The sequence below is a fragment of the Pteropus vampyrus genome, unplaced genomic scaffold (assembly GCF_000151845.1).
Source record: "Pteropus vampyrus isolate Shadow unplaced genomic scaffold, Pvam_2.0 Scaffold243, whole genome shotgun sequence".
Taxonomy (NCBI): domain Eukaryota; kingdom Metazoa; phylum Chordata; class Mammalia; order Chiroptera; family Pteropodidae; genus Pteropus; species Pteropus vampyrus.
Window position 1 is genome coordinate 1,824,121 of NW_011889024.1, and position 26,524 is coordinate 1,850,644.

General features: G+C 42.5%; 1 protein-coding gene and 1 long non-coding RNA gene across 2 annotated transcripts in view; one reads left to right on the forward strand and one right to left on the reverse strand.

The window, feature by feature from the left end:
* Positions 1-6: 6 nt before the first annotated feature.
* RNF150 (ring finger protein 150) overlaps positions 7-26,524 on the reverse strand; it is a 60,905-nt gene continuing 34,387 nt past the window's right edge. The window contains exons 6-7 of the mRNA XM_023519993.1: positions 26,116-26,326; positions 7-974 (exon numbers count right to left, since the gene is read on the reverse strand). Of these exons, the coding sequence (XP_023375761.1) occupies positions 856-974; positions 26,116-26,326 (330 nt within the window). The 3' untranslated portion in view covers positions 7-855. The remainder of the gene's footprint in view (positions 975-26,115; positions 26,327-26,524) is intronic.
* LOC111729025 lies at positions 8,177-23,197 on the forward strand. Its single transcript, XR_002776054.1, has 4 exons — positions 8,177-8,361; positions 12,951-13,033; positions 18,778-18,921; positions 19,110-23,197. It is a non-coding gene; the product is annotated as an uncharacterized LOC111729025 (long non-coding RNA).

The window sequence follows — 26,524 nt, forward strand, 5'->3', positions numbered from 1 at the left end:
GAATGGCCTTGATGCCCTGGAGGGGACTTCTGAGTTCAAAACTTCAGCCAAAGACTGTGAGGTCTGGACAAATGCAAGTGTCTCCCCAAGGCTTCTTCCTTATGTCCCGTGGGCCCCTTACCAAAGCCTGGCAAGTGAGAGGCGGTGCGATGTAGCTGATACTAATGAAGTGGCCTCAGCAGATTCAGGGCTTAGTGCTGGGGTCTCTGGCAACCGGGATTTTCAAGATCCATTTAAAAGAATTTAGATTCTTAATGAAAGCTGGCCTTCGATTGTTTCAGGCGCTGAGGTACTTCCCAAAGCCATGCACACGTCATGCTGAGGTCAAGACCATTGATCTCAGAGAAGGAATACAGACTGATCACAGACTGATCACATCCGGAACCGGTGCTTCTAAACAGAACTCCGTATAAAAGCTGGAGTGAATCAGAGGAAAAACAAAGGAGTGGCCCTACAGGAAACTACACATCGTCTTGAAAACAAACTGCCCAAGACATCAAACAGCAATTCCAAAACAAGAAAACAAGACCTGGGAAAAATCGAAATGAAACTAAGAAGCCCTAAAAGTGTCCTTTCAGTCTGTTTTAGGAGCTTCTGGAGTGTGTGTTTACAAGGTCGTGGGAGGGAAAATCAGCTTTCAACTTCCGAGCTGCCGAGGCCATGGGCTGTCGTAGAGATAGAGAAGCTGCATCCCGATTAACGTGACTTTGGATATTGCTTTTCGTGACCGTCCTTGAGCGGAGCGCCCTGGAGATGCCAGGTGTTCCGAAGGCGCGTGCGCCCCGGCCGAGTCTCCGGGCGCTCCTCCCGCCCTTCCCCTGGGTCCTACCGTCCCGTGTGTCTACATTCGCCATTTCAAGATTTCACCTCTTCGCAGTCTTGGTCAGTGGAAAGTTCCACATCGGACAGTCCGACCTCCATGGCCATAATCAGCGAGATGTCGGAGTCGCTGCTTACAGCTGGCTCCTGGTCACCTAGGAGGGAAGAGCAAAGTTCATGGTGAACACCGAGCTATGTCTTTGGTTATTTCAATACAATTGCCTTTTCACTGCTTTTCTTTGAAGGCCCAGAGAAGGTATTAGAAAAAATGGCTATTTTGTAAAACAAACAAACAAACAAACAAAAAACCCCACCAAAACCTTAGAGCCTCATCACACACTATAGCTCCAAATAAATTCTAAGTGGGTCAAAAAGTTGAATGTACACAAAAGAAACTAGTAAACTTTGAAGATATATCTTACAAATATATTCTTCAGCATGAAGCTATATATCTAATACATCTAAGAGGAGCAAGAAATTATACATGGAAAGCAATTGAGCAATCTACAGAAGAAAATAATGATAAATGTACATCAAATTTAAAAAATATTAAAAACATGAAAAATAAGGTTTACAGGTCTATATCTCTCTGGAAATATTTGTAAAAAATTCTCGAAGGAATGCATTTTTAACTTGTTGAGAGCTTTTAAATCAATACGAAAAACTAACAGTCCACCAGAAAACTTGGCATAGGTTATTGTTAGACAATTCACAGAGAAGTATAATACAAATGACTAACAAATATAAGGTAAAAATGAGCTACCCCTTTCTTTGTTTATGAAATCTTCACTCTTTAAAAAAGACAGCATTCCAATTAAGGGCACATTGAGGTAAGTACTTTGATAGACTGTATGTAGAACTATCAAATTTTCACCCAGAATTTTTATTTCCAGAATGTTTTATAGAGGAATAATCAGAGATACAAAAATATGCATTTAAGTATTATTTACAGCCACAAAACATTGCAAGTAACAAAGTACAACAATAGAGAATATCTGAATGAGCCACGTTACTTCTAAAGACCTTTTTGTTATAACCATTAAAGTGACACTTCCAAAGAATTTGTAGTTATGTAAGAAAATCCTCGCAGTAATCTGTTAAGTGAAAACAGAAGTATTCAAAGCTTTTTATGGAGTGACGTTGACAGAAAGTTAACTAGAAGCAAGGAAAGTAAAAAAGCTAATAAGAGTTGTCTCGAGTTTTGAGATTTATATTTATTTTATTTTCTCTTCTATTTTCTTTTTTCAATTTTACTCCCATGCTGTAATGCACAAGTAACATTCATTCACTCAAGACACGATGAGACCCCACTGCATGTGAAAGATCGTGTCAGATGCTAGGGATATAGGTGAGAGGAAGACAATTTATTTCCTCAAGGAGTTTACTGTCCAGTAGGCAGGCCAACCATTGGCTTGTCAGTGGGACACGATGGGACACACACTATGCTGGAAGATGTGCCTGGTGCCACAGGAGCAGGTTAGAGGGCTACGTAACCATCTGCTGGGTCAAAGAAGGCTTCCCATGGATGTAACGTCTAAACGGAGTCTTACAAGATAACTCATATTTTAGCCAGATGAACGAGAAGCAAGAATCTTTTAAGCACAGCAATAGCATGTCCAGATGTCTGATGGTGAGAGGGAGCCCTCAGATGGATATCAGATCATATTTAAATATGAATGGAACGCAGAGTCCAGCTAGGGAGTATGAACCAGGGAATTTGGGGAGCTCAGCTGCATAAAAGGCAGATTAAACCAGAAGATCTTGTATGTTGCATTATCCTGAAAGAGAAACATGCAATTAAAAGACCAAACAAAATGTCTAAGTACTGAAGAAGGCTGATGGTTATAATACTTTTGCTCTGATAATGACTGATATAATTTATTTCACGTCGAGGTACGGTTAAAAGCTCATCATAGAGCAATAGAATGCCTTTCCTAGAGATCTCGTAATAAAAGGCAGCACAGATAAATCGCCGACTTAAGAGTTCTACAGAGATAGCTCCGTACCTGCACTGGCAGCTTCTCACCTTCGCTCCTGGCTTTTCAGCCACCAGCCTCAGCAGATTGCATGGATTTATTCTTACCGTGGCATTTTCTAAATTGAAATGTGTGAATTAAAAGAAAAAAGGGTCATGGGGACTGGTATCACCATGGGCTGCTGAATTCATGATGCTCTTTTGGAAATTGACTGTCCTGCACAGCTCAAGGCGAAGATGAATTCAAATCAATAAAAATAGAGACTGGTAAAAAAATGGTTCACTTTTTAGGATGTGACATTTTCATCAGTCACATCATCGAATCATTTCCCATTTCAAAACTTTAAAAAATGATCCAAAGACTTTAAAAATTCTTCTTTACTGTGCCCTATGTTTTTAATTGAATGTGGTTTAGTCCATAATTTTTTGGGAGAGGGGCAGAAAAAAGGGGGAGGGGGCACGAGAGCGAGAAGGCTACATGATTTTTAAAAGCAACGTTTTATCCTTTAATCAATGGAGATGTTTTACTTTGAGACCATGATAATACAAATGAAAATGTCACCAAAACATTTAGAAGGTTCTCTGTAGGTCATACTAATTGGGGACTGTAAAGTAGCTATTAACACCACAAATGTTCACTGAATGTTACCTCTTTACCTGCAAAGTAACATAATATAAAAGTAATACAAAAATAACAGTGGCCTGTATTGAATTCTCACATCCACCCTTCGATGTAGGTATTATTAGTTTTACGGATGGAAAACATCCTTAGTTCCTTCGATACAGTAGTATAATACCCACTTGACACTTATTTTTTTCTTGTTTTTCACGCATGGTAAAGACATTGAGACAATTTAAATGCGGAGCGATAATGATCTACTTACTATTTTAAAAGAATCGCTTGGTAGGACAAAGGGCGGAGGGAGTGCCGAGGAAAGTACTGTAGCAATAAGGATGAAGATAAGGGGACAAGGCGAAAAAAAAAAAAATTAGAAGGATAAACGGAAAAGTGATGGACTGGACAATGGCAGCGAGAGAGGAGAAAGAGCGTAACTCCCACATCTCTTGGGCAAAACAGGTACCTTTTATTGAGCTGGAGGAACTGGAAGCTGAATCGGTGGGGACCGATGAAGAGTTAAGTTTTGCAGACGCTGTGTTTGAGGTGCCCGTAAGAAGCCCGAGGTTGCCGTGGAGTTGGCAGCTAGATTCAGGAGTCTGCAGTGTAGAGGAGAGGCCCTGCCTATCCATAAATTTGGGAGACTTCGGTGTAGAGAAAGTATTTTACACCACGGGAGCAGTGAGGTTTTATAGAAAGACAACATTGGGCGCAGTGTCCGGGAGCACCCGAACCTACAGCCAAAGGCGCAAACTGGTGCCCGGACATAATTTTTTTGGCTTGCGTGATGTTATGTTCCGTTCCCCTACCCCCGATTGTGAATTAGTTACCATTATTTAATAGTCTGTTTATTTTACATACAAATTTATAGTTGAAATTTATTTTCGAAAAAGAAATGTCTGGCAACACATGCCCAGTTCCCAGGTAGAGATCTTTGCGGGGGGAGCTGCGTAAAGGCTGCCCCACTCAGCTCAAGGCAAAGAGGCTTGAGGACAGTATAGCCGGCCAACAGTTTGCGGCACTGGTTCATGTTACTTGCTTGGCCTGTGCAGACATTTGAGTTTAAAAATCTCATTTTTAGGGGGAGGGTGGAAAAACAGCAGAGGAGGATAGACTCCCAAAGAGCCTGAAAATGGCCAGAGAACATTGTGTCACTCATTCATTTCCTTCTTTTCTTTCAAATATAGTTTTTTGTTTGTTTGTTTCTTTGTTTTGCCTTTTTTTTTTTTTTTTTACCGCCTTTATAGGCACTGACTCACAATCGACAGTCCATATCCAAGGAAATGAGATACTGTGGATTTTACTGGATTGCTGGGGTGGATTTAAAGACTGATCCCAAGTCATCGAATTCTCAGCTTTGAATCTCTTCATCACAGCATTAAGGAGCATCTGATTAGATGGTGAGCAGAAAATACTGTTTTTAAATAAGGCCTAGTGATCCATTTTGTTGATTCAGACTGCTTTCAAATATTTCCACAATTAATTCCAAATAAATTCCATCAGTAGCCTAACTGTGGTTAACCAAAAAATTCTTAGTGGTGGCATTTGTTTTATTAATTCCATTTAGTCCATACATCATTAATATCTTTGGTTTATCTCTTCTCTTTTTAATACATAAAATGTTACCTAAGCAGTCACAGGTTTCCCTTTGTGGAATAGGCCTATCACCGCTATGGTTCTGCTGTGGGTCTGACATAACTATCTATAAGAGTGTGCCTGGTGGAAGTAAACTGGGAACGCAGGAATCTGAGGTCTGTCCTGCCCGTCATGGGCACACCTGGCTTGCCTTTATCACTTCCCTGGCACAGGGCCATGCCTTTGTCAACATCACCTTTCAGAACCCTGCCACTGCTAAATAGAGCAGTCAAATTGAATCGAGGCTCCTCTCTGGCCATGTAGGGCTCAAGCTTCGTATTTTATTAGTTAAGAATAACAATATCAATGCTTACTGAGTACTTACTACGTGCCAGGGACTATGCTCATTTCTTTAAATAGATTGTGTAACTTTTCACAAATAACCTATGACATAGGAAGAATTATCATCTCCATTTTCAGGTGATATCAGAAGTGAGATTCTTAACCTGAATATTAGTAATCTTTCAGGAGAATCCAGGTATCTAGAATTACAAACACACTTTTGAAGTTGTGTGCATGTCTGCATTTTTCTGGTTGCTTTCACCAGATTCTCACGAAACCAGAAAAGGCTAAGAACCACTCACATAAGAGCTTTTGCATCCTGGGCGATGTGGAGAACACATTTTTGTATGCAACAAGAGTGGCTTGGCTTTTTCGTTAATGTATATTTCGGTTTTCGTGTGACTGACTCTGTGTTCTATAAATATGACATGACACTTATCACATGAAGTCACTGCTTTCCTTTTAATTGTTTCCTTCTAACGGTTATTCAAAGCTAAAACAGAAAATTATCCTTCCCAGAATGAGGTTTGACATTTACTCTACTGCCTGTCTTATGAAAGAAGGCACAGAGCAGCAGCAGGCTGGAATAAGGCCTCCTTGTTAGCAATTAACAAACGTTGCCCTCGGAATAAATGTTCTCTGTGTTGAGAGAAAATAACGTGGTGACGAATATAATCCCCCAGGTGTCCTGATTCTCCGGCAGGTTTGGTGTTCACATGCTGGGACCTGCTCCGCATCGCATAAAAGCTTATTTTTTCCCAATATACTTGAAACATAAGGTTTCAGAGAAAAATGGCATCCTTCTGTCCACTGCTCCTGATGCTTATCTTCTTAAAAATAGGACATCATTTCCAATCACCCCTGTGTTTTATAAGAACGCCGGAGGGGAGATGCTCAGGCAGACCGGCTGACCTACGATGCTGCTGTCTTTCCATCTCCTCCGAATTGAGCATTCTTAGGGCTGGGGGACTCTGCCTATATACTCCCTGTCATAGTCATAGTGGGAAAGTTAAAGTCATAGTGGGAAAGTCATCGTGGGAAAGTTAATTAGTTCATTAGATTTCAAATGCAGAGTGTTTCCAATAAGGGAATGTATTCCTTTGAATTCTTTTGCTTAACAAGAATTTCTGAGGAGATAAGCTTCTGATTGGGTTTAAATTTTCCTTCTTAGGAGTAACTTCTGCTGTGTGAATGGCAGGCCTCTGGGTCACTTTCCTCAGAGGCTGTGCAATAATATTAATAATAATAGCTAGGATGTGTTGACTCCTCCCTACATGTCAGGCATTGAGCTAGGCAGTTACATACGTTATGTATGTTATCCTCACAGTGACACTCTGAAGTAGGCATATGATTATCCCAATGACTGATTCACATTTTACAGATGAAGTCAACTTGCCCAAGGTCAAGTACATAGAAAGAAACAGAAATGGAACCTCTACCTACCCAAGTGAGTGCTGTTGATGAATATGCTATTCTGGAATGGCAGAACAACTTATGTGGCTCATAAGTTGTTCTCATAGACATTGCTCAGCCACCTTTGAGAACCAAGTGTTCCAGGCTTACGATATAAATTCATCCATTTGGCCAAGTGATTCCTAAAATTGTTCTGATATAACTGGCACTTTTGCTTTTTTAAATTTTTGCTCCCTAATTATAAAAATAAACATGATGAGCTCAAATCAGGGAAATTCTTCTCACTTTTCAGATGGGGAGGTCTAAAGCATTGTTTTTATTTTGCTTTGGTACAGAGGGATTTCCTGGAAGTCCGTATATTAAATTAGATCGCATAGTTGTGAATTCACTGGGCTTTTATCTCTTCATCATTGGTTTTCTTTCCCTGTGACACTACACTGAGCAGGAGAAAGATTTTCTTCAATGGCTCAAACTCCTTACTGATTTCCTTAACAGTTCACTCAATAATTCCTTACTAAGTGCCAAGAGAAGAGACAATGTAATATTTTCAATAGTTTTATATTAATTTTTGCAAGGAGGCAAAATCTAGTGAACATTTATGCTGTCAATAGCTATTTTACAATCCCCAATTAGAAAAACTTACAGAAAACCTTAAGCATTAAGCATAATATTTGGTAAAAGGAAGGCTCTCGATAAATGTGAATATGATTGGAACAAAAGAGTTAGGAAGAGAAAGCCAGATGGATTTCGAAAGATAGGCAGAGATCATACCGACTCATCTATTTTTGCAATTGTATGAAATTATCCATAGACTTCATTTATTTATTCATTAATTTATTTATTCAACAGTTATTTATTGAACACTTATTAGGTACACAACACTGCTGATGAGCTTTGGAGGAAATAAAAGTAAACTTAACACAGGTTCTGCCTCTAAACTGAATTTGATCTATAGAAGATATCAGATTTGTATCTATACATTTAATCCATGCTGACATATGCTAGAGAGAGAGAGAGAGAGAGAGAGAGAGGGAGAGAGAGAAGTAAATAAAATGCTAAGGAAACAGAGAGGTGGGGAAAATTTCACCTCCAACTGGGTAGCCAAGAGGGTTCAAGAAGTTGGCGCCATGTAAACCAGTGGTGAAATCTGATAGTACTGGAAAGTATGGAGATGAGAAGAAATGGCATTCTTTCAAGAGAACCAGCATGAGTAGCCATCATCAGAGCAGATGTCAAGGCATGTGGATGGTTTGACTTGGCTGCAGCTCAGGTTATAGGGAACCATAAGCTATGTGCCAGATGTAGCCTGCAGGTACTCCACCCTCTTCCTGCCCTCTGTGCTCTCCTGTTTCCTGGGGAGCTAGAAGGCTGAGAACTACATTTCCCAGACTCCCTTGCCAGCTGGCTTGCTCTTAGGTCCTGCCAAGGAGATTGGAAGGCAGGAGGAAGAGGGAAGCTATTGTACTTCTGGTTCAGGCAGGTCACTGTGGGCTCCAGAAGTGTTGGCAGTGGTTTCAGCGGACTCTGAAGGAGGGAGGAGGATCCCGAGTTCCTGCTCAGTGCCAGTGCGGGTGATTTCCCCAGCAGAAACGAGACAGCTCCAGCAGCAGCAGAGCTCTGGGTAAGCCCCTCCCACTCCTCCAGTTTCCCCAACTTTTTTTTTTTTTTCGGTACATCAACGTTATTGAAGTATAATTTACCTATGATAAATTACATCTGTTTAAAGTGTATGATTTGGTGAGTTTTGACGGACGTGATGGAGGTATGTAGCTACGTAACCACTCGTTCTAGCCTGGTGGTATTCGAAATGCTGAACATTTTTATTTCCCCCCCGACGTTTCCTTGCGCCCTTTTGTAGTCAATCCCTCCTCTCCCTGACCCCAGGCAACGCCTGATCTGTTTTTCTTTTTATAGTCCTTTATGAGAGTTTTTCAGCATTGGTTTAACTGACCTTTGGGGTTGGAAAACACTCTGTCGTGAGGGGGATGTCCCGTCCCGTGAATTACAGGATGTGTAGCAGCATTCTCGCTCTCTACCCACTAAATGCCAAGAGGATCACCCCCTCCCCAGCTGTTTCTTTCACCCCACTATGCTCATCTTGAGATTCATCTGGGATGTTGTATGTATCAATAGTTCACTCCCTGTCATCGCTGAGTAGTTTTCCATGGTATGGACATAGCACATTTTTGCTCAGCCATTCACAAGCTAATGAACACTGGCAGTTATTTCCAGTGTTTGGCTATTGTGAATAAAGACGGTATGAACATTTGTGGGCAAGTATTTTTGAGGGCCATTTTAATTTCTCTTGGATAAATACCAAGAAGTTCATTGCTGAGTCTATATGCTTAAGTACATGCAACTATATAAAAAACTGCCAAACTCTTTGCATGTGTATATGGCGGATGGAGTGGGGAGAGGCAAAAAACCACATCACATTAGTCATTCTCAAAACAACTTCCAAGTTTACAGTATGATACTGTCAACCAGATCCCCGTCATCATCTTGCATGACTTCTGCGAGGCAAGAGTCCGACTTCTTTCTTTTGCATGTGGAAATCCAGTTTTTCCAACACTATTTCTTGAAGAGATTATCCTTCCCCATTGTGTAGTCTTGGCACCTTGTCTCAGATCATATGACCATACATATGAGTGTTTATTTCTGGGTTCTCTATTCTGTTTCATAGATGTATATATTATATATCTTTTTTTATATATCAGGACCATACTGTTCTGATTACGGTAGCCTTGTAAAATATTTTGAAATCAGGAAGTGTGAGGCCTCTAGCTTTGTTCTTCTTTCTCACGGTTGTTTTGGCTACTCAGGATCCTTTGAGATTCCATATGAAATTTCGTATTGTTTTTTCTATTTCTGTAAAAATGCTGCTGGGATTTTGACAGGGATTACACTGAATCTTTAGATTACTTTGGGTAGTACGAACATTTTAACACTAGTCTTCCAATCGACAAACATGGGATGCAGATCCATTTATTTGCATCTGTTAAATTTATTTCAGCAACATTTCATGGTTTTTAGTTTTCATTTCCTTAGTTATGTTTGTTCCTAAATATTTTATTCTTTTTGATGCTATTGTCAATGAGAATGTTTAAATTTCCTTCCCAGGTTGTTCATTATTAGTGCATACAAGAGCACACTAATGATGTGTTTATGTGTTGATTTTGTCAAATGCTTTTTCTGCAGCAGTTAAGATGATCATGTTATTTTTATCCTTTGTTCTATTAATGTGGTATATCACATGCTGAGATCTATGAACGATTTCAAGTTCATTTTATATATGGTGCAAGTAAAGGTTTTGTGTTCATTTTCCCCCCAGCATCTTTGTAATCAATTTCTTGTATTAAATTCCCTTACTTTGAAATACCTAGGGCGATTGCCATTTTCCTGACTGGTCTCACTGAATACAAGCAGCATGGTCGGAAAGGCAGGCTCTACTGAAACTGAAGAGGAATTGGAATGCAGGGCTCGAGTGTCCTGACTTTATGTAACATACACGGATTATATTATGTTTGTGCATAAGACGTACTTGCTTAGATAAGCTCCTGAAAAATATACAATGTCAGTTTCCTTATCAGTAAAAGATGATAAAAATACTTTTTTTTTGGTAGCCTGTAATGAGACTTGATGTACACACACACACACACACACACACACACACACACACCCCACAGTGCTTCACTTCACCGTGTGTCTGGCACATGCTATTCCAGATAATATACAGCTATTATTGTATTTCAGATATTTACCAAGAACCTTAATTCCTTTCCCATTAAGCCTTTTGGCTTCCTTCTTTGTCCATGAGTGTGCTGGGGGACAAGGGGGCGTCCTTTCTTTCTCTGGCTACTACCCGACTGTGTCTGTAATGCTCTAGTTCTTCCTTGTTATTGGATGTGGGTCGATGCATCAACATACCATAGGGAGCTCATTCGCCATGTGACAGCCTCATCCCTACTGCTTACACAAGTGTCACCCTGTTACAGGATAGTCCAACACAAGAGCCAGAAGAAACTAGAGAACAGGGCTCGATGGAAACACTGAGCCTAGTTTAAAGGTCAAGCCGCAGACCGCAGTCCAGCGGGGACTCTTACTTTCCTCTGGAAGGAGTTGGGGACGAGAGGACAGATAAGAAACACACTTTCTTACATATACATTTTCAAAAAGAAAGAAGCATTCACAATACAATCTGCTAAAATGTAAGTCGTCAAGAAGAGCGTAGCAAATTATAAGGTGAATAAACAGCTCAGTGCTGAACTGGAGACTAAACGCTGCCGTGAGCACATCTTGGTCTCTCTTCAGGTACCATTTTACATCCACCTGTTCTATTACCACCATCGATTTAAGGTCTTTACTACAGTTGTCGTTTCTGACCATTCTGACCCTCCGGCTTCCCCAGAAAACACACAAAGAAGCCTGTTCTTAAAGCTTCGAGACTGCAAGTCATTCATGTAGAAGAACCCCCAGTTGCTCACACCTCCTCCATCCAATCCGCGCTGCATAATTTACCTTTGGCAGTTTGGAGAATAGGTCATGACCTGGTGCTCTAGGGGACGGGGCAGGAGGGGAGGGCGGCAAGTGGTGGCACAACTAAGCCCTCAAAAACTGAAAGACTCACTCTTAGCTAAAGAAAAGAGGCCCAATGTTTTGACCCAGAGTATGAGTTGATATCCTGACCATAAATTACTGAAATTAACCTAGATGGAAGTGTTTACATGCCTTCCTGGAAAACTTAATGATTTCTATCTAAAACATATAGTAGCAAGAGCAGTGGTCCAGGCATGCCTGTTATAAACACGTAACCGAATCCCTTCCTCTGGCTCCAGAATGCAATGTCCAACTCTTTGTGTTTAGAACATAAAAAACAGAATTTGTAATCAATATTTGGACATGCAGTGGGAATTCTGTGCCATGAGTTTAGGGTGAGAATAAAGGAGATACAAATGAGGCAAGCCGTTCGACAAGGTGAGGGGACATGAAAGGGCAAAGGGAATAACGGGGGACATTCCGCTGGCCGGACGTTCGTCCTCCATTCTGCCCCTTGGTGACAGAAGCCACTGCTCTTCTAGTCTTCTAGAAGAAGCGTCTTCTTCCACTTCGCTGCATAAGCAAGTGGATACAGCTAGAAGAGCCTTAGTGTTTACTTCCTCACTCACTTGGTCAATCAAATAATGTTATGGATAGAAAGCATCTAGCCCAGTTTCTGGTTTAGAGAAACACTTAATAAAACAGCCTGTAATGGTAATAATGATAAAGCTGCTGTTTATATCGTTCACAGCTAGGTGAACTCAACCCACCCCCCTTATAAGTGAGACGGCAGATGAGAGACTGTGCCTGAAAAAATATTCTATAAAGTAATAACTTAATTTTATATCTGGGAAATGCCAAAATGTAAATCATTTTTTTTTTTAAAATGCTGGCTCTGAAGTTCAACAAAATCTTTCTGACAGGTGGGGATCCAGGAAAGGTAGCAGTGATTCTCAAGAAAAAGGTTGTTGAGGGAATGTGGGTTAAATAAAACCCTCGTGGGAAGGGGTAAGACTTTTATGTTTATTAAAAGAGAGTATGGCATTTTTCTAAAAAACAGTTTGAGAATGTGCCCACAAAGGAGAAATAAACGGTTGGAAAGCATCATTGGGAGTTAGAAGACCTAATCTCAACACTGACTTGATAAGCACTGTACTTGTGACCAGTAGGTACCCTGTGTTCCCTTTCTGCTCTCAGAGGCAGAGACTGATTTTGCACAGATGGCACCAAAGCTTCATCCCCAATGCTATTCTGGGGTAGTGGCACAGGTTTTCAAACTCTGGTTTTAGAAAGAGTCATGGAGGAAGTCTGATAAGAATGACGGTTCTCTGCTCGCCCCTGAAAACTGTGATTTAGTCAACCTGGGGTGGGCCCCAGGGGTCTGCATTGCAATTACAGCCCAGCAGAGATTCAGACCACACTCGAGAAAGTCCAGTGTGTTCGTAAGAACCTGGGCTTTGGCGAGAGTGACAACGGCTCTCATCCCAGCCCACCAGTTACTCAAGGCGTGACTTTTGACGAGGTTCATGGACTGCCCTCCACTTCAATTTCTTGTATGTAAAAGAGTGATAATAATTGTAAAAGTTAAAATACATAGAGGAAGCTTTCTGCAAGATGCTTGGCACACGGTATATGTTTAATAAGCCTGAATTCCCTCTACCTCTTTCTTTGTAGAAAACGGGAGAGAACGTTTTTCAAATGCTTATAATGGACCCGGCACTTTCCTAAGAAGTTTTCATTACATTGAATCACATGAGGTGATTACTTCCACTTTACAGATGAAGAAATCGGGGCATGGAGAGGTTGAGTGACTTGCCCAAGCCAATGCAGGCAGCAGGTGGCAGGGGCTGGGCCTTGACTTAGTTCTGCTGCTGAGAACTTACGTGATTTTCGGGGGTATAAATTAGGGACGGGAATTTCAGGACCTCTCTCTGCTGTCCAATAAAGATCCACCCTTCGCTTCCCAGTGCCCTCACCATTCGATCATATCCCCTGACACCTCATCAGTTGAAGACGATACTCATACTCAGTGGGGACAGACATCTACGAGTGTGATTTGGCTGCACGGTCTGTCATTTTACTGCAGGGCATAAGTGCTGGGAATACATTGTACCTAAAATCAGGGCCTGTCTCACTTGTAGGGTTATCTTTCTAGATATCAGGGAGCCTTTAAGTCCATTAGAGAAATAAGATGATATATACATTTGTTTTGAGAGCTGTACCCGCTCTGATGCACTAAGCTGGAACCATGGTTTCATTTCCAGGAGTAATCAGTCGAGAGTCATGACCGAAAACCTCGAGCCTCTCTGCAGAAACAGGCTACCTCCAGTGACGCAGAGTCGATGGTACGGAGTCATACGTCTGTGTGCAGGCATGCATGCGGGCCATAAAAACGTGCAGATGTCTATGCGTGTAAAAGTACTGCCTGAGGCGCATACACACGCTCCATGTGCCCACATGATATGCAGGTATGAGCGCGTGTATATGCAAGTGTTTGTGAATTTAGGTAAGTGCATGAGTGTTCTTGGCATACATATGTGTATACACACGTGTGCTTTCCACATGTGCATGCATGTGTGCATGCCCACTCATGCAAGGGTTTGTTTATCCCATCGCATGAGTTTTTCTCAACTTCTTAACAGCGAAGACATGCTTTTAAATCCACTGTGTTCCAAATACACTTTTCTAACTAACTCCATATTTAAATAGCAGTTGCAGTATTATTAAGGTATTATTTTTGCTTAAAAAAATCATTCCACTGTTGTTGCGCAGCAGGCGTTTAAGTGCAGCCAATTCTTTCTTGTGCCGACAGCTCTGACTGAGGCATAAATCTTTATATAAGTGAATGATTTGTTTGACAAAAAAATTTTTGATGGAACTTTAGTCTATAAGTCTACTAATTGTTCCTCCCTGCTGTGAACATTAGTTAATACTGAGCATATCAATTGTGTATGTTGTCGTGCTTAATAGGCACACACACAGTTGCACTGCATGATTTTACTAAGAGGTATTATTTTAATGAGACCTCAAAAAACAATCCACGACAGTGATTGTCCCAAAGATATCGGTGCATATGAAAAGAGCATTGTTGCCCTGAAATTGTCCCTAAATTTGGGGTTGTAGAGCTGTGGTAAATTGTAGGGAACATCTCTTGAATTTCAGGGGGCTGCCAGACTCCGGTCTAGCCAACTGTCACCATAAGGGAATGAGGCTCAGGACTTCCACTCCTTCCAATCTTTTTACTAGAAATTCAGGTTTGCATGCAAAACCTCGCCATATTTGAATGTTGGCCCCCAGCCGAATACCAGAAGAAGTATTCTCAGGGCCAAACCCTACTCGTTTGTAGACAGAAGGGGTCACGTGTGACATCAATTTGCTACCTCTGCCTAGAGAATTCCTAAGAGTCCCCAGAGATCTAATTCTGCATGGCTTTGGATGACAAGCCAAGGCCCTGGGGATTGGTGGTGGTGGTGCGTGTACGTGCTCGTGTGCGTGCATGGATGTGAGCGTGTGTGTGCAGGGAATCTGGCTCGATCCTCACCCTGGAGTCCATGGGAAGTGTCCAGAGTGAGGAGGAAGGAGTGTCCCTCCCATCCGGCATTCTCAGACTTCTCCAGACAAGTGGAGTGTGACCTAACTGATCACCACGGCAGCTGTGTCCTGGATGGAGCTGGGGAGGAGATTTTGGCTAAATCACTTAACCACAATATATTTTCTTTTCTCCGGAAGTTTCTCTGCAAATTTTTCTCTCAAAGGGAGGAAGGAAGTGCAGTGAGGACCACCCCATAAGAAGCTGATGAGTTACATACTTTGTATGTTAAAAAGTCTCCTAGTGGATTTTCTACACGGGAGTGTGAGATTTAATTGCTGCAAACATGGAGGTTTGTATCAAATGGGCACTTCCAAAATTTTTGCTCCAAACTGTCCCCTGAGGTTAAACTTATAAATACACAAAGAACATCAAGGCCTAGCAAATCAAGAAATTATTCGTTCCTCAACAGATCATTTGTCTGGAAGTCTGTATGCACTGAGATTACTGATGAGGTGGCTGTCTGTGGAATACAACCAAGAGACAGCCATGTATGGGAAGACATAATGTGACTTTCTAGGAACCGATACTAATGGGTTGTTGATTGATTGATGGGCTGCCTAGTGATGATGCTGATAACCCGAGAGATTTCTCTGTAAATGGTGTTATAAGGACTGTCACTATTTTAGATGAGGTCACGGTAGCGAAGATTGCAGCTTATAACTCAGTAGTACTCGAATGATCAATTAGTGGGAAATATAAATAATGACGAGTGAGCGTGCAGTTCTGGCCCAGGAAGTAAAGTAAATGTGATCATCGAAGACGAGCGAGGTAATGCCGATTTTCATCCCCACAGACAAATGGTTCAGGATACACCCCAGAGCTCACAGGCCTTGGAATCTATCTGAGATGGGTGCTGTGTAGATATCTTTATATCAAGACACTTCAGTTGCACTGGTCAGTACCTGACATGTGTCTGTTCGGTGTGTGCTCTCATGGGGAGAGGTGCGTGCAGTGGGGACAGAGGTAACAGTTAGGATTTATCGAGTGCCAGGCTCTGAGCCAGCAGCTCTTATTTATATCGATTCATTTCACCTTCATGACAAACCTGTGAGGTGGATTTTACCTGGATGATTTTAAAGACGAGGAAACTGAGGCTCAGGGAGGTTAAGTGAGTTGGTTACTAATTCAGTGGTCAGCCAGGGTTTAAGCCCAGATCCGTCCAGGGTCCGAGCCATCCCGTTTCCCCAAGCCTGAGCTATCTCTCAGTTGGGTCACGTTCACTCATCGTGGGTTTATGTTAAGGTGAGTGCCTTAACTAACTGAAGAGCTTCATGTCAGCTGCACTGGTTTCTGGGTTGTTGATTTTATGATATTTCCAGGGCGTCTGCAGAAACCGATGCGCAGTCAGGCGTGAGAGCTTTCTCCCTCACATCTCGCTTTGCTGCCGTTCCCACCACTTTCTCTCTCTCTGCACTGCTTTTAATCCCCTGTTTTTGCTGTGCACTGCAATATCAATGGTGATAAATAATAAATCATCAATCGATTTCTACAAAGCATTAGACTCCCACCTTCCTCACGATGAGGGAACAGTTTAGCATCTATGCTCCTGTCACATGCGGATAAAGCCACAGTGTCATCCCAGAGGAGCTGGCTCTAGGGAAGCTAGTCTGCTGGCACCTAGGAAGTATATATAGATAGATATACTTTTTTTGCCCCTTTACATTAGCGGACAAAATGCAGATGTAGATTGCAATACAGTCTCTTCCACTTCTAACTACTGCTCTTGTTGGTTTCCTTACAAATTTGGCATATTCAGTTGTTCAACTGATTATTGAGTGTAACCGTATGCCACAAACTGTATTGAGTTTTGGAACACGAAGGTGAAAAGCCACAGTCCAAATTCTGTAAGGACCTTTAAGTTCTGTGGGGGTGACAGATGCTGTCTCAAGATCAAGAAATCATAACAGAGATAACTGAAAGGAGACAGTCGTAGGAGAAGGCGCCCCAGATTCTGCTGGGAGTGGCAGAGAAGACACCTCAGGGAGCACGGCAGAAGGGTATGCGTAGTTGGCCGGTGGAGGGAGAAGTGTCAAGGGCAGCGTATCTGGAACCAGGAGTGGCTGAGAAATGCTTCTGTGGAAAGTGCCAAGTGGGAGCGGTGAGAAATCGGGGAGAGATGGCAGAGGTCCAATGCTTAATGAGTTGTTTAGAATAGCCAGCTGGAGTTCGGTAATGAAAATGTCTTGAACAAAACAGCGAACTAAGACCAGATTTCTATAGACGATTATATTCAGGAAGCAAGATCAGGACAGACTAGAGAACGGTAAGACTCGAGATGGGGGCAGTGAAACGGCAGCCATGGCAAAAATCAAGAGATGAGAAGGTCTCGGATGATAGCATCTGGCAGAGGGGAATGGCAGAGGGAGACAGACTTAAAAGGCAGAATGAATGTGGCTTGGTGATTGTTTTACCGCCGAGAGCAACAGAGTGGAGAGGATGTAGGGTAACCACTGTTATTGCCTGGAGCACTGGGAAATAATTTCACTGTAAAAACTGAAGTCACTAACTTATAAAGCAAAATTATACACCAGTACACTGAAAATATAATGCGAATGTGGCATGCAATAAGGAAACGCTCTTAAAAGTTTGGTACCAGTCACATTTTCTAAAGCCAAGTATGCCTTACAAGGCCATAATTTTCACTATAAGAAAAAACACATTTTGGGGGAGGCATGTGAGATGCTAATAAAAAATGTGTGCTGAATTAGTGGATTAATTCTTCAATGGCAAGTCAGCTGATCCTTTTAGTTTTCCCTTATTTTTAAATGTAATTTTTAAAATTAAGTTAATTTGTAAAATTAACTTAATTTTTAAAAATTTCATAAGAACATAGTTTAACGAGACAAATAGTATTTTATCTTTTACTTTATCTCTTAATTATACTATGGGAATTTTCACTCTGCTGTATTTTTAAATTTCCAAGAACTCTTCTTCATTTTCTGACAATTTCTATCATCCGTTTCTATCCCGTGGATGCGCTATTGTCTCATATCTCTGTAAGGAGACAGGTAGGTGATGGCTCATAGACTTCTGTGTTCTGAATTATCTTGGTTTCTTTGGAGTTTACTTTTATTTGTTATGTCCCCTCTCAGATTTAGTGGCTTCTTGCAACTGTCTAGCCATTCTTGCTTTCCTCACGTTTACAAAGGACGCGCTCGGATTAAACGTGCACGGGTGGGGCTTGCCAGCCGAGGAGGGAATCTCGTACGGGCCTATGGCAACCACTGGATGGCTCAGGATGGGGGCGGGGAATCTGGGGGCCTTTTAAATGCTCATCACAGTCATTCGCCCAATCGTCTTTTGAGCACCATTCTTTACTGCATCCTCCCTGGGCATCGTGCCTTATATCCCGAGGCTCTGCAGAGCTCCAAGCGTAAAACCACTTTGGCTTCTCCCCGAGGAGGAACCCAGATTTCAGCTTTCTCCACCTCACTAAGAGAATTTCTACACGTCTGTCTTCCAAAATGTGCTGACGTATTGTCCGTTGTCATCTCTTCTCCGCTCTTAGTGTCCATGTTGGTTTTTATCTTTTAAAAGGTTGGCGGGACTTGGTTAGGTAGCAGAGATAAACACGTGGATTCACGTGTTTATCACGTGTTTATTCACGTGTTTATTCACGTGTTAAACACGTAGCTGGAAATCTTCAGTTGCCTCTACATGGTTCCTTTACCAAGACGACCAATCCCGATGCCCTTGAGTCTTCAATCACCTGAAATGGGCACGTTTTAATTCAGTTTTCAACTCTGTCCTGTTAGAATGAGTTGTACTGTGAGCTGCTCAGGCATTCCTTTGGTAGGGAACCAGTTTAACATGTGGTCCAGCATCAGAAAGACAACTGAGCTAGGGCAGAATCTCGATTTGTCTCCTTTTGTTTGGGATAAATATTGCTGTTTGTTTCTATTGCATAAGAATGCTATGAAGACAGAACGAGATATCATCAGTGAATTATGTTTTGAGATCATAGGAAGAATCATCGATCGGTGAATCGGTGTATTTCTCTCTACTAGTACAAGAGATTTATTTGATGACTATGGAAATGAAAGTGCAGAGAAGGTAAGTGACTGGCCCAGGGGAGCACAGCAAATTGGGGGCCAAATCAGGACTATGGGCCAAATTTCCTGCCTCTGGCTAGTGTGTTTCCATGATATCATCTATCTGTAAGTAGCTCTAGTAATGTTCTGATAGTTACTTTTTTTTTTTCCTGACACTGAATTTTATTTCTGAACTATTTTGACTTTCAGAGCCAATTCTTGTGTCATCCAAAAGGCATTCTCAGCTTTTCCTGCTTTCTTAGTCTCTGAATGATGGAACTTCTCCACAATTTGCTTTAGAATTGAAATGCGAAGAGAAACTCTATCTTATTTATACTCCACGCTCCTCAAGCACTGAAAAAGTGCTGACCTGCCAACTGTGTTTCCTGGCATCAGCTGCCACCTCCCTGCTGAGATCCATGTTCAGTGTGACAGTGTCTGGTAAAATGCATGTCTGCTGAACAGCCCTTTCCTCAGCTAACTCGGGGACCAGCTGCCTAGCCATGACACGTCCCCAAAGCAAGACAGCATTGGGAGAGATTTATCAAACTAAAGATGGTGTTATCAACCAGTCACTGAGGACAGGAGACAATCTCCCAGAAATGGATGGACTCAGTCTGTTGGCTGAGTTTGTTTCAGGAAGACAAGTTCCTTCCAAGAGGATAGTGTGTGTCATGTCCAGGCTGAGAGCTCCGAATGGCAATACATCTGTGGTCTAAATCGATTAACTCTCCCCCAGGCTGTGTGTGAGTCTGTGGATCCTCAATACTCCCTGTCAGAGGCACCAGACATACAAGACCAGAAAACCCCAGGAGTCTGGCCCCATGTGGGCTTTCTTGGAGTGACAAGTGTTTTTAATCCAGGAGGAATGTCATCATGGAAAACCGGGCAGCTTGTGAATTGGATAGCTGCCATCTGGGTCACTTGATGATCAAGGCATGTACTTATTGCAAAGATCTTTGCTTTTCGAACAGCTGTCCCTCTGCTGAAGCTGTCATTTGAGCTGGTGAGCTGGAGGGCTCAGAAACAAGGAGGTCACATTGCTCCAGGGACCTGGTACATTACGAGACACGGAGAGACACGGAGCTGACTGTGGGGAGCAATGTCACAGTCGGCAAATGCTTCATTTTGTAGAGGAGTTGTCCACTGCGGCTTAACGATTTCCTGAAGGGGAGGTGACAGTGTGGTCTAAAATCTAAAGGCCTGGCTGGTTTTATTGTCCGCCACATGGGACTACGCTCACAGATCAAAGCCGTCATTCTCGCCGGGGCTAATGTGAATTTTATGGGCACCAGGGGAGACCATTCTCATCGCTGGTTCCAGACGGTGTATTTATCCACAGTCAAAGAGTCGCTGCTTTGCCCTTTCAGACTTTGATGCAAGTCCAAAAAGCAGACGTGGCCATTCGCTCTTGCCCTCCCTCATAAACACCGGGATGCTTTATCTAGACGTGTTTATTTCTGGACACACCAGTATATTCTGCAGTTTCATAAAACCTGGAGATGGCTGCTTTGCGCGTGTAGCAAAGTGTAGTTGCACGCTTGAAACAGAAATGTGATATTCGTGCCAACTTTCTCTTTTTCTCTCTCTTGTCCAGATTCAGGGGTTCAAAACAGGGTTCCCCGGAAAAGTTCCAATACACGTTCTTTCTCGTTTCCGCAGTTCAGACTGTGGTCAGAGCAAGTCCAGGGGCATTCATGACTTTTGACTCTCGGCGTCCCGAATGCTTCATTGACTACCCCCTAAACAATAAGCAAAGAACTTAAAAAGTGTGAGAGTGAATGCCATCTCTGGCCTAATTTTAGAGGAATGTGTCTTTAGCAATGAAGAACCCCCAGAGAGGTTTATCCTGCATTCCTCAAATGAGAGAGCGCGGATGATCCCAGACACACAGTCTCCGAATGAACTCTCTGGAAGTCTTTCCCAAAATTAGCCTGCAATGCGTGTCCCTGGAGCCCTCCTGCTGATTGCAGGGGTGGCTGTTAACGATGTGTTTTTCTTTCTGAAAATGACTTTTTTTCTGGGTTGCTGTTTTAACTGTGCTGAGAAAATTATTTTTGCCTCATGAGTGCATTTTGAAGAGTAGGAGCATATATATTTTTTTCACCACCAAAGGCTGACCTATCTCTAGATCCTTTGCAAAGGAACCATACATAGTTCAGTCACCATACGAGCTAAGAACATGTCCTCTGGCGAAGATGATGAAGACGCTCAGGAGCCCGTTCCTCCGTACAATCATGGGCCTCTTCCCACCTCTGTTTCTAGTGAGGAGATGTGGGCAGCCTCCCCAAATCCCCCACCCCCGCTCCCTGCCCACTGCCGGATGTCCAATGGGTACGAAGGGGAACCTGTTCTGTGACCTGTTCTTGACCCCATGGCCCATTTTGAGGCAATAAAAAGGAGAGAGGGAGAGAAAGGTGGGGAAACTGGTGACGAGATTGGCTGTGGACAGTACGGTCATGCTGAATCTCACCCCTCTAGCCAAAATGGTAGGAAGGGGCTCTATCCCATGCTCACGCCCAGAGTGGGGTTATAGCAAGGGAACCCCTGAGGGGATTCTGGAAGATGTTCCCTGTTGGTGAGACTTAGGGAGAACTGACCCAACCCTTAGAAAAGTGAAAACAGACCGTGGTCTCAGGTCTCCTTCCTGCCTGGGATCTGGAAATGAATGGCCTGGGTGGGGTCAGAGGCCAGAGGCATAGAAGGAACCAACCATCCTTTTTAAAAATTTTCCTGGGAAAAGACTATACTGGAGAGGCCTGTCAGGGCAGGTGATGTGTGACTGTCCCAGGGCTGGCCACGTGAGACAGCGCAAGTTCCTGCTGGAATTTTCATCCAGGGCCAGGGGAATATTAGACCCACTCAACTCAGCTGTGCCCAGGCAGTTAAGATAAAGATGCATGTTGAATACGACACAAATCACGTTTTGCTCAACATGTTAGATACACTGTGTTTCCCCCAAGGATCAGAGTTGACAGCAAGTTAGCAAAGGAGGTTTCTCAGAGGAATCCCATGCCACGTTTCATTTCAACTGGCCGAGTTTTAGCAGTAACTCATTTGTAGTGCTTTCTTCTGTAAAAATCTGAAGACCAGGTCTTCTCCTGGCCGAACATTTTATGCCATGGGCGCCTCAGAATGTACTACTGTGGCAGATGTGAAACACCTTGATTCTGCCCATCTCCAGGTCTCTCTCCAGCTCCAAGCTCCCTCCACCCTCCACTCTCCACCCCAGTGGGCTGACGGTTGGGTCCTTCTAGTTTGAGGTGAAGGAGTGGCAAGTGGGTAATGACCTGGAGGCACGCTAGAGAGATGGCAGTGTAGTGATTCAATAAAGGAGATGGATGCTGACATCAACAACTTCCATGAATAATAAAGGGGAGCTTTCCGGCCCTTCCGAGGAGACATGGAGTGGCACTGAATGTTTTTGGGGACGGGTGAGAGAGTCTTCCCTTTTGCGTCTTTCTCTAGCCCCTCTCCGGAGTCTCCAAGCACCCAGGGCTTTTGTTTAGCTGTGTTTTCCTTTGTTCCTAAGGAATTTTTTTCCCTGCTGAAGCAAACTCAACCATCGGCAGTCAGAAGGCAAAGGATGTTTTTGGTGGAATCAGGCAGGCAGGCAGATAAGGGCTGGTGAGTGACATCTGGGCATTCTTACAAATGACCCCGTGCACTAAGACAGAGGAGAAACACTGTGCGATTTGGGGCTGCCATGTGAGGTTATAAAAAGTGGAATGCCAGAAGTATTCAAGGTATACATACATAAAGGATGTCTTTCTCCCAAATGTCAGACTTGCAACAAGTTTGGATTCTTTTGCTGTAAAAATGCTTCTCTTTTAAAAAAACTTTCCTGCGAGCTGAAGATGATCCTTTAAAGTCAGATGTTCTCATCTTCCCTCTGAAGGCAACCTGTCCTACACTTTCCCCCTGCAGTGCGGAGATGACTTTTACATGCGTTTGATCGACTGTACACCGACATTCTTTGCCAGGAAAGGAAGAACAGAGATACAGATGAATGAGAATTCAAGTCGGAACTACTCAAGCGTTTGATCTTTCAGAGATTCAGAAAACATGGAGGAAAAGAATAAATAAATGAAATGGGAAGGGAGCGAACAGCTGTGTTCCTTTCCTCCCCTCGTCCGTCCTTTGAGTGTAGCGGGGTTCAGCATGGGGCTCTGGACCCAGGGACTCCTTTGATTCCAGCTCCACCCGTCACTAGCTTACGACCTTGGGTCAGTTACTTTAATCTCTCTGTGCCTTCGCTTCTGCGTCAGTAAAATGGGGATAAGAATAATATGTGCCTCATAGAGTTGTTGTGAGCTGATTCTTTTATATATGTGTGTGTACGTATATATATGTGTGTGTGTATGTATGTATGTGTATCTACGTGTGTGTATATATGTATATACATATATACATACATATATATATCTATACACATACATATATATATTTGGCTTTAAAGGTTGTCTGGTGGATAATTGGTGTTACCCATTTGCTAGCTACTGTTATATCCTCATTTTCTAGTAATTTTCTGGGTCTGTAGAGATGTGAGGTGGGAAAAGGTAATGTAAAGAAAAGTTAGGTTTAACCTTCAGTGGGTTATTTATTTGTGATCTGTAGCAATATTATTCCAACTACCCTTATTTCTATGATGTTGATGAGAACTTGAGTCTTTCCACTCATTTATTCATACATCTGTGTTTGTTCACTTATTGATTATTTGAGCTAGGGCACAAGGCCATTTACAAACCTGTAGAGAGCAGAGAATTTTCCCCTTAAGGAACCTACAGCCATATGGTTAATGGTATAAACCATTAACATCTAATCAGAATGATTATGTTTGATTTATTCTGTTAAATCCCCATAAGTAAAACGAGTCACAAATAAATGGTCTAGGAAAAACATTTTGCGAGAAAAATTCAGTTTCTGTACCGTGAGACTGGTACCTCTAGCTGTATGCACACATGCCATGAGTCTTCACTCTACAGATGCGGTCTCATACTTCCCGTGTCTCCGTCTTCACCAAAACCTTCTTGAAATTACCTTCTGTTGTAGACAGAAGCTCCCTGCTTCAAGCTTATAGTAAACACTTTTACCCCAAGTCACTCAATAAACACCTACCGAATGCCTGCTATGACCTAAACCCTCTGAGTCTATTTTAGGCAAAAACAGTTTAGGGATTATAAATTATATGGATACTGACTATAATTTTCAATTGCATTTTTGGATGTCTTTTAACCCACAAACTATGCCTGTTCATTTGCCATCTGGCCTTTACTGAGGTGTCTGAAGCATGCAGCCACTTTTCAAAATAAGAAATCTAACAGAGGGTACGATGTCTCTTGAATATTAAAAAATTATATTACGGCAAGGAAAATGATGGATTTTTGACTTGGTTCTTCTCACGGGCTCAGAAAGGCTCATACCTTCAAGGTTTTTGAACTGCTAGCAACATTTTCATCAGGCCCTCCAATATGCTCACGTAGGCCACTAATGGCGACATAGCTGACGGTAACCAAAGATATCCAATAACTGGAAATACTATGGGACAATCTTGAACTCTGAAGAGAGAACTTATTCTTTGAGCTGAGTCTGCCGCTTACTCTTCTGGGTCACAGTTTTCTCATGGTAAAAACAATAATTCGTCACGGTTACGATTAAACGAACTTTAAGGTTCTTCTATCCCTAAATTACGAGGATTCTCAATGAGTTCTTTCACCAGCCACGCACGGCTCCTGAGCACTCGAACTGTGGCTAAGTCCGGACTGAGATGTGCTGCACGTGAAACATACACACCAGATTTTGAAGAGTTACTACAAAAAAATGTAAACTATATTGGCTATATTGGGTTAAAAACATTACTAAAATGAATTTCACCCGCTTTTTTCTTTTAGAGTGGCTAGAGAAAATTTAAAATTGCTTTGTGGCTTGTGTTATATTAATATCGGACAGCAACACTCTAAAGAAGGTCTCAAAATCTTTCTTTAAGGACTTTTAATGTTGAATGGTCAATGTTTCCATATCGTGGTCCTCATACTCTTATCTGCCAAAAAGTAATAGCCCTGGCCTAGGCAGGTACTTACTAAGTTCGTCTTGGAGTTACTTTCTACACGGGCCTGACGTTCGACCCCTATGTCTCAACTATATCAGAACAAATGATCAGGAAATGCCCCAAAATGTCAAAAGCGATTATTTCTGGGTAGTGGAGTACTGAGTAATTTTTGAATTAAAACAAATTTTTTGTCTTCATCTTTCAGTCTTTCAATGAGGACCACTATGTTTCTTCATCAGAAAAATGCATATCTTTAAATTTCAGCATGAATGATTTTATAAATTCTATAAACGTCACCAACGTGTAAAAACTTAAAAGAAAATATCTCAGAATGCTTTAATCTGCATGTCTATATTTTCTATATCAAATAGGTTACTTCTAAACCAAGGGAAAAATACACCTTATTTAGAAATTGTAGTATCTACCCACCCTTTAAACCTTAAACCTAAATTAATTTGCATGATGATTTTCTTAGAACTGCCGAAGTTGTCATCTCTACTGTATTAGACCGAAGAGTAAATACTTTAGGTTTTAGCTTCAATTATGATGCTAATCACAGCTATTTTAGTATTTTTATAACTACCATCAAACAGAGCAGTATTTAGAGTCTATGCAGGAGGGGCAAAGAAACCCGAGAGGTATTTTAATGTGCTACTGTGTGCAGGGGTTTAGGTTGTACTGGGAAAACGCTCATCTAAAGGGGGGCCACTTACACCTGCATGCAGTCCAGGCAGCACACTCAGGAGGGGGTGCACACACACACACACACACTCACACACACGCACACACACTCACACACACGCACACACACTCTCAAACGAGTAAGGGGTGCTGTGCCCTGTCCCATTCCCACTAAGCATCGCCTGCAGTTGCTTTTCTCACCTGCCCTCTACTCTCAGAGGCCAGACTCACTACCTCACCTGCTTCAGGTACCCTGGGGTGCACGCAGAGCTGTGGTGTGTGTGTGGAAAAGGCCAGGCACAAAGCCAGGTATGCTGTCTGCTCTGCTGGCTCTGGAAAGAGCTGGGCTTCTAAAGGCCTGTCAGGTATGTTTGTTTAGCCGGGTGATGCTTTTTTTTTTTTCCTTGAAGAAAAGGGTCTTTTTCCAATTCCTATGAGGCAACAGCCCTTTTGAAATATGGCACTTTTAAGCAGTGCAGCACTTACTGTTGGTAGAAAAGATGGCTTCTCCCTCCTGCGTGGTGAGGTCTGCATCCTGGACTACCTGCAAGGCGCCCACAGTCCGGACGGCAGGGTCCAAAGTGACTGAACTTTCATTTACGGTCGTGTCGCTTGCGCCTGTGATCTGGTTGGTTGGTGGACCCCCCAGAGATCCCTCAAAGTCGGTGGGCAAGTCATCCATGCAGTCGGCATTGGGCTGGCAGGGGCAGAAAAGGACCCATGTTACTGCATTGTCAAGTTAGAGATAAAAAGTCTATGGCCTAAACATCGTGTCTTGATGGAAAACCAAGTTCTTTAGCGTTTTCTTCCTGAACCACTTTAAAAATATATCACATACAGTTCCGTAGTTAACATGAAAACATCTCCCCAAATTTCCTTCGCAAAAGTTACATTT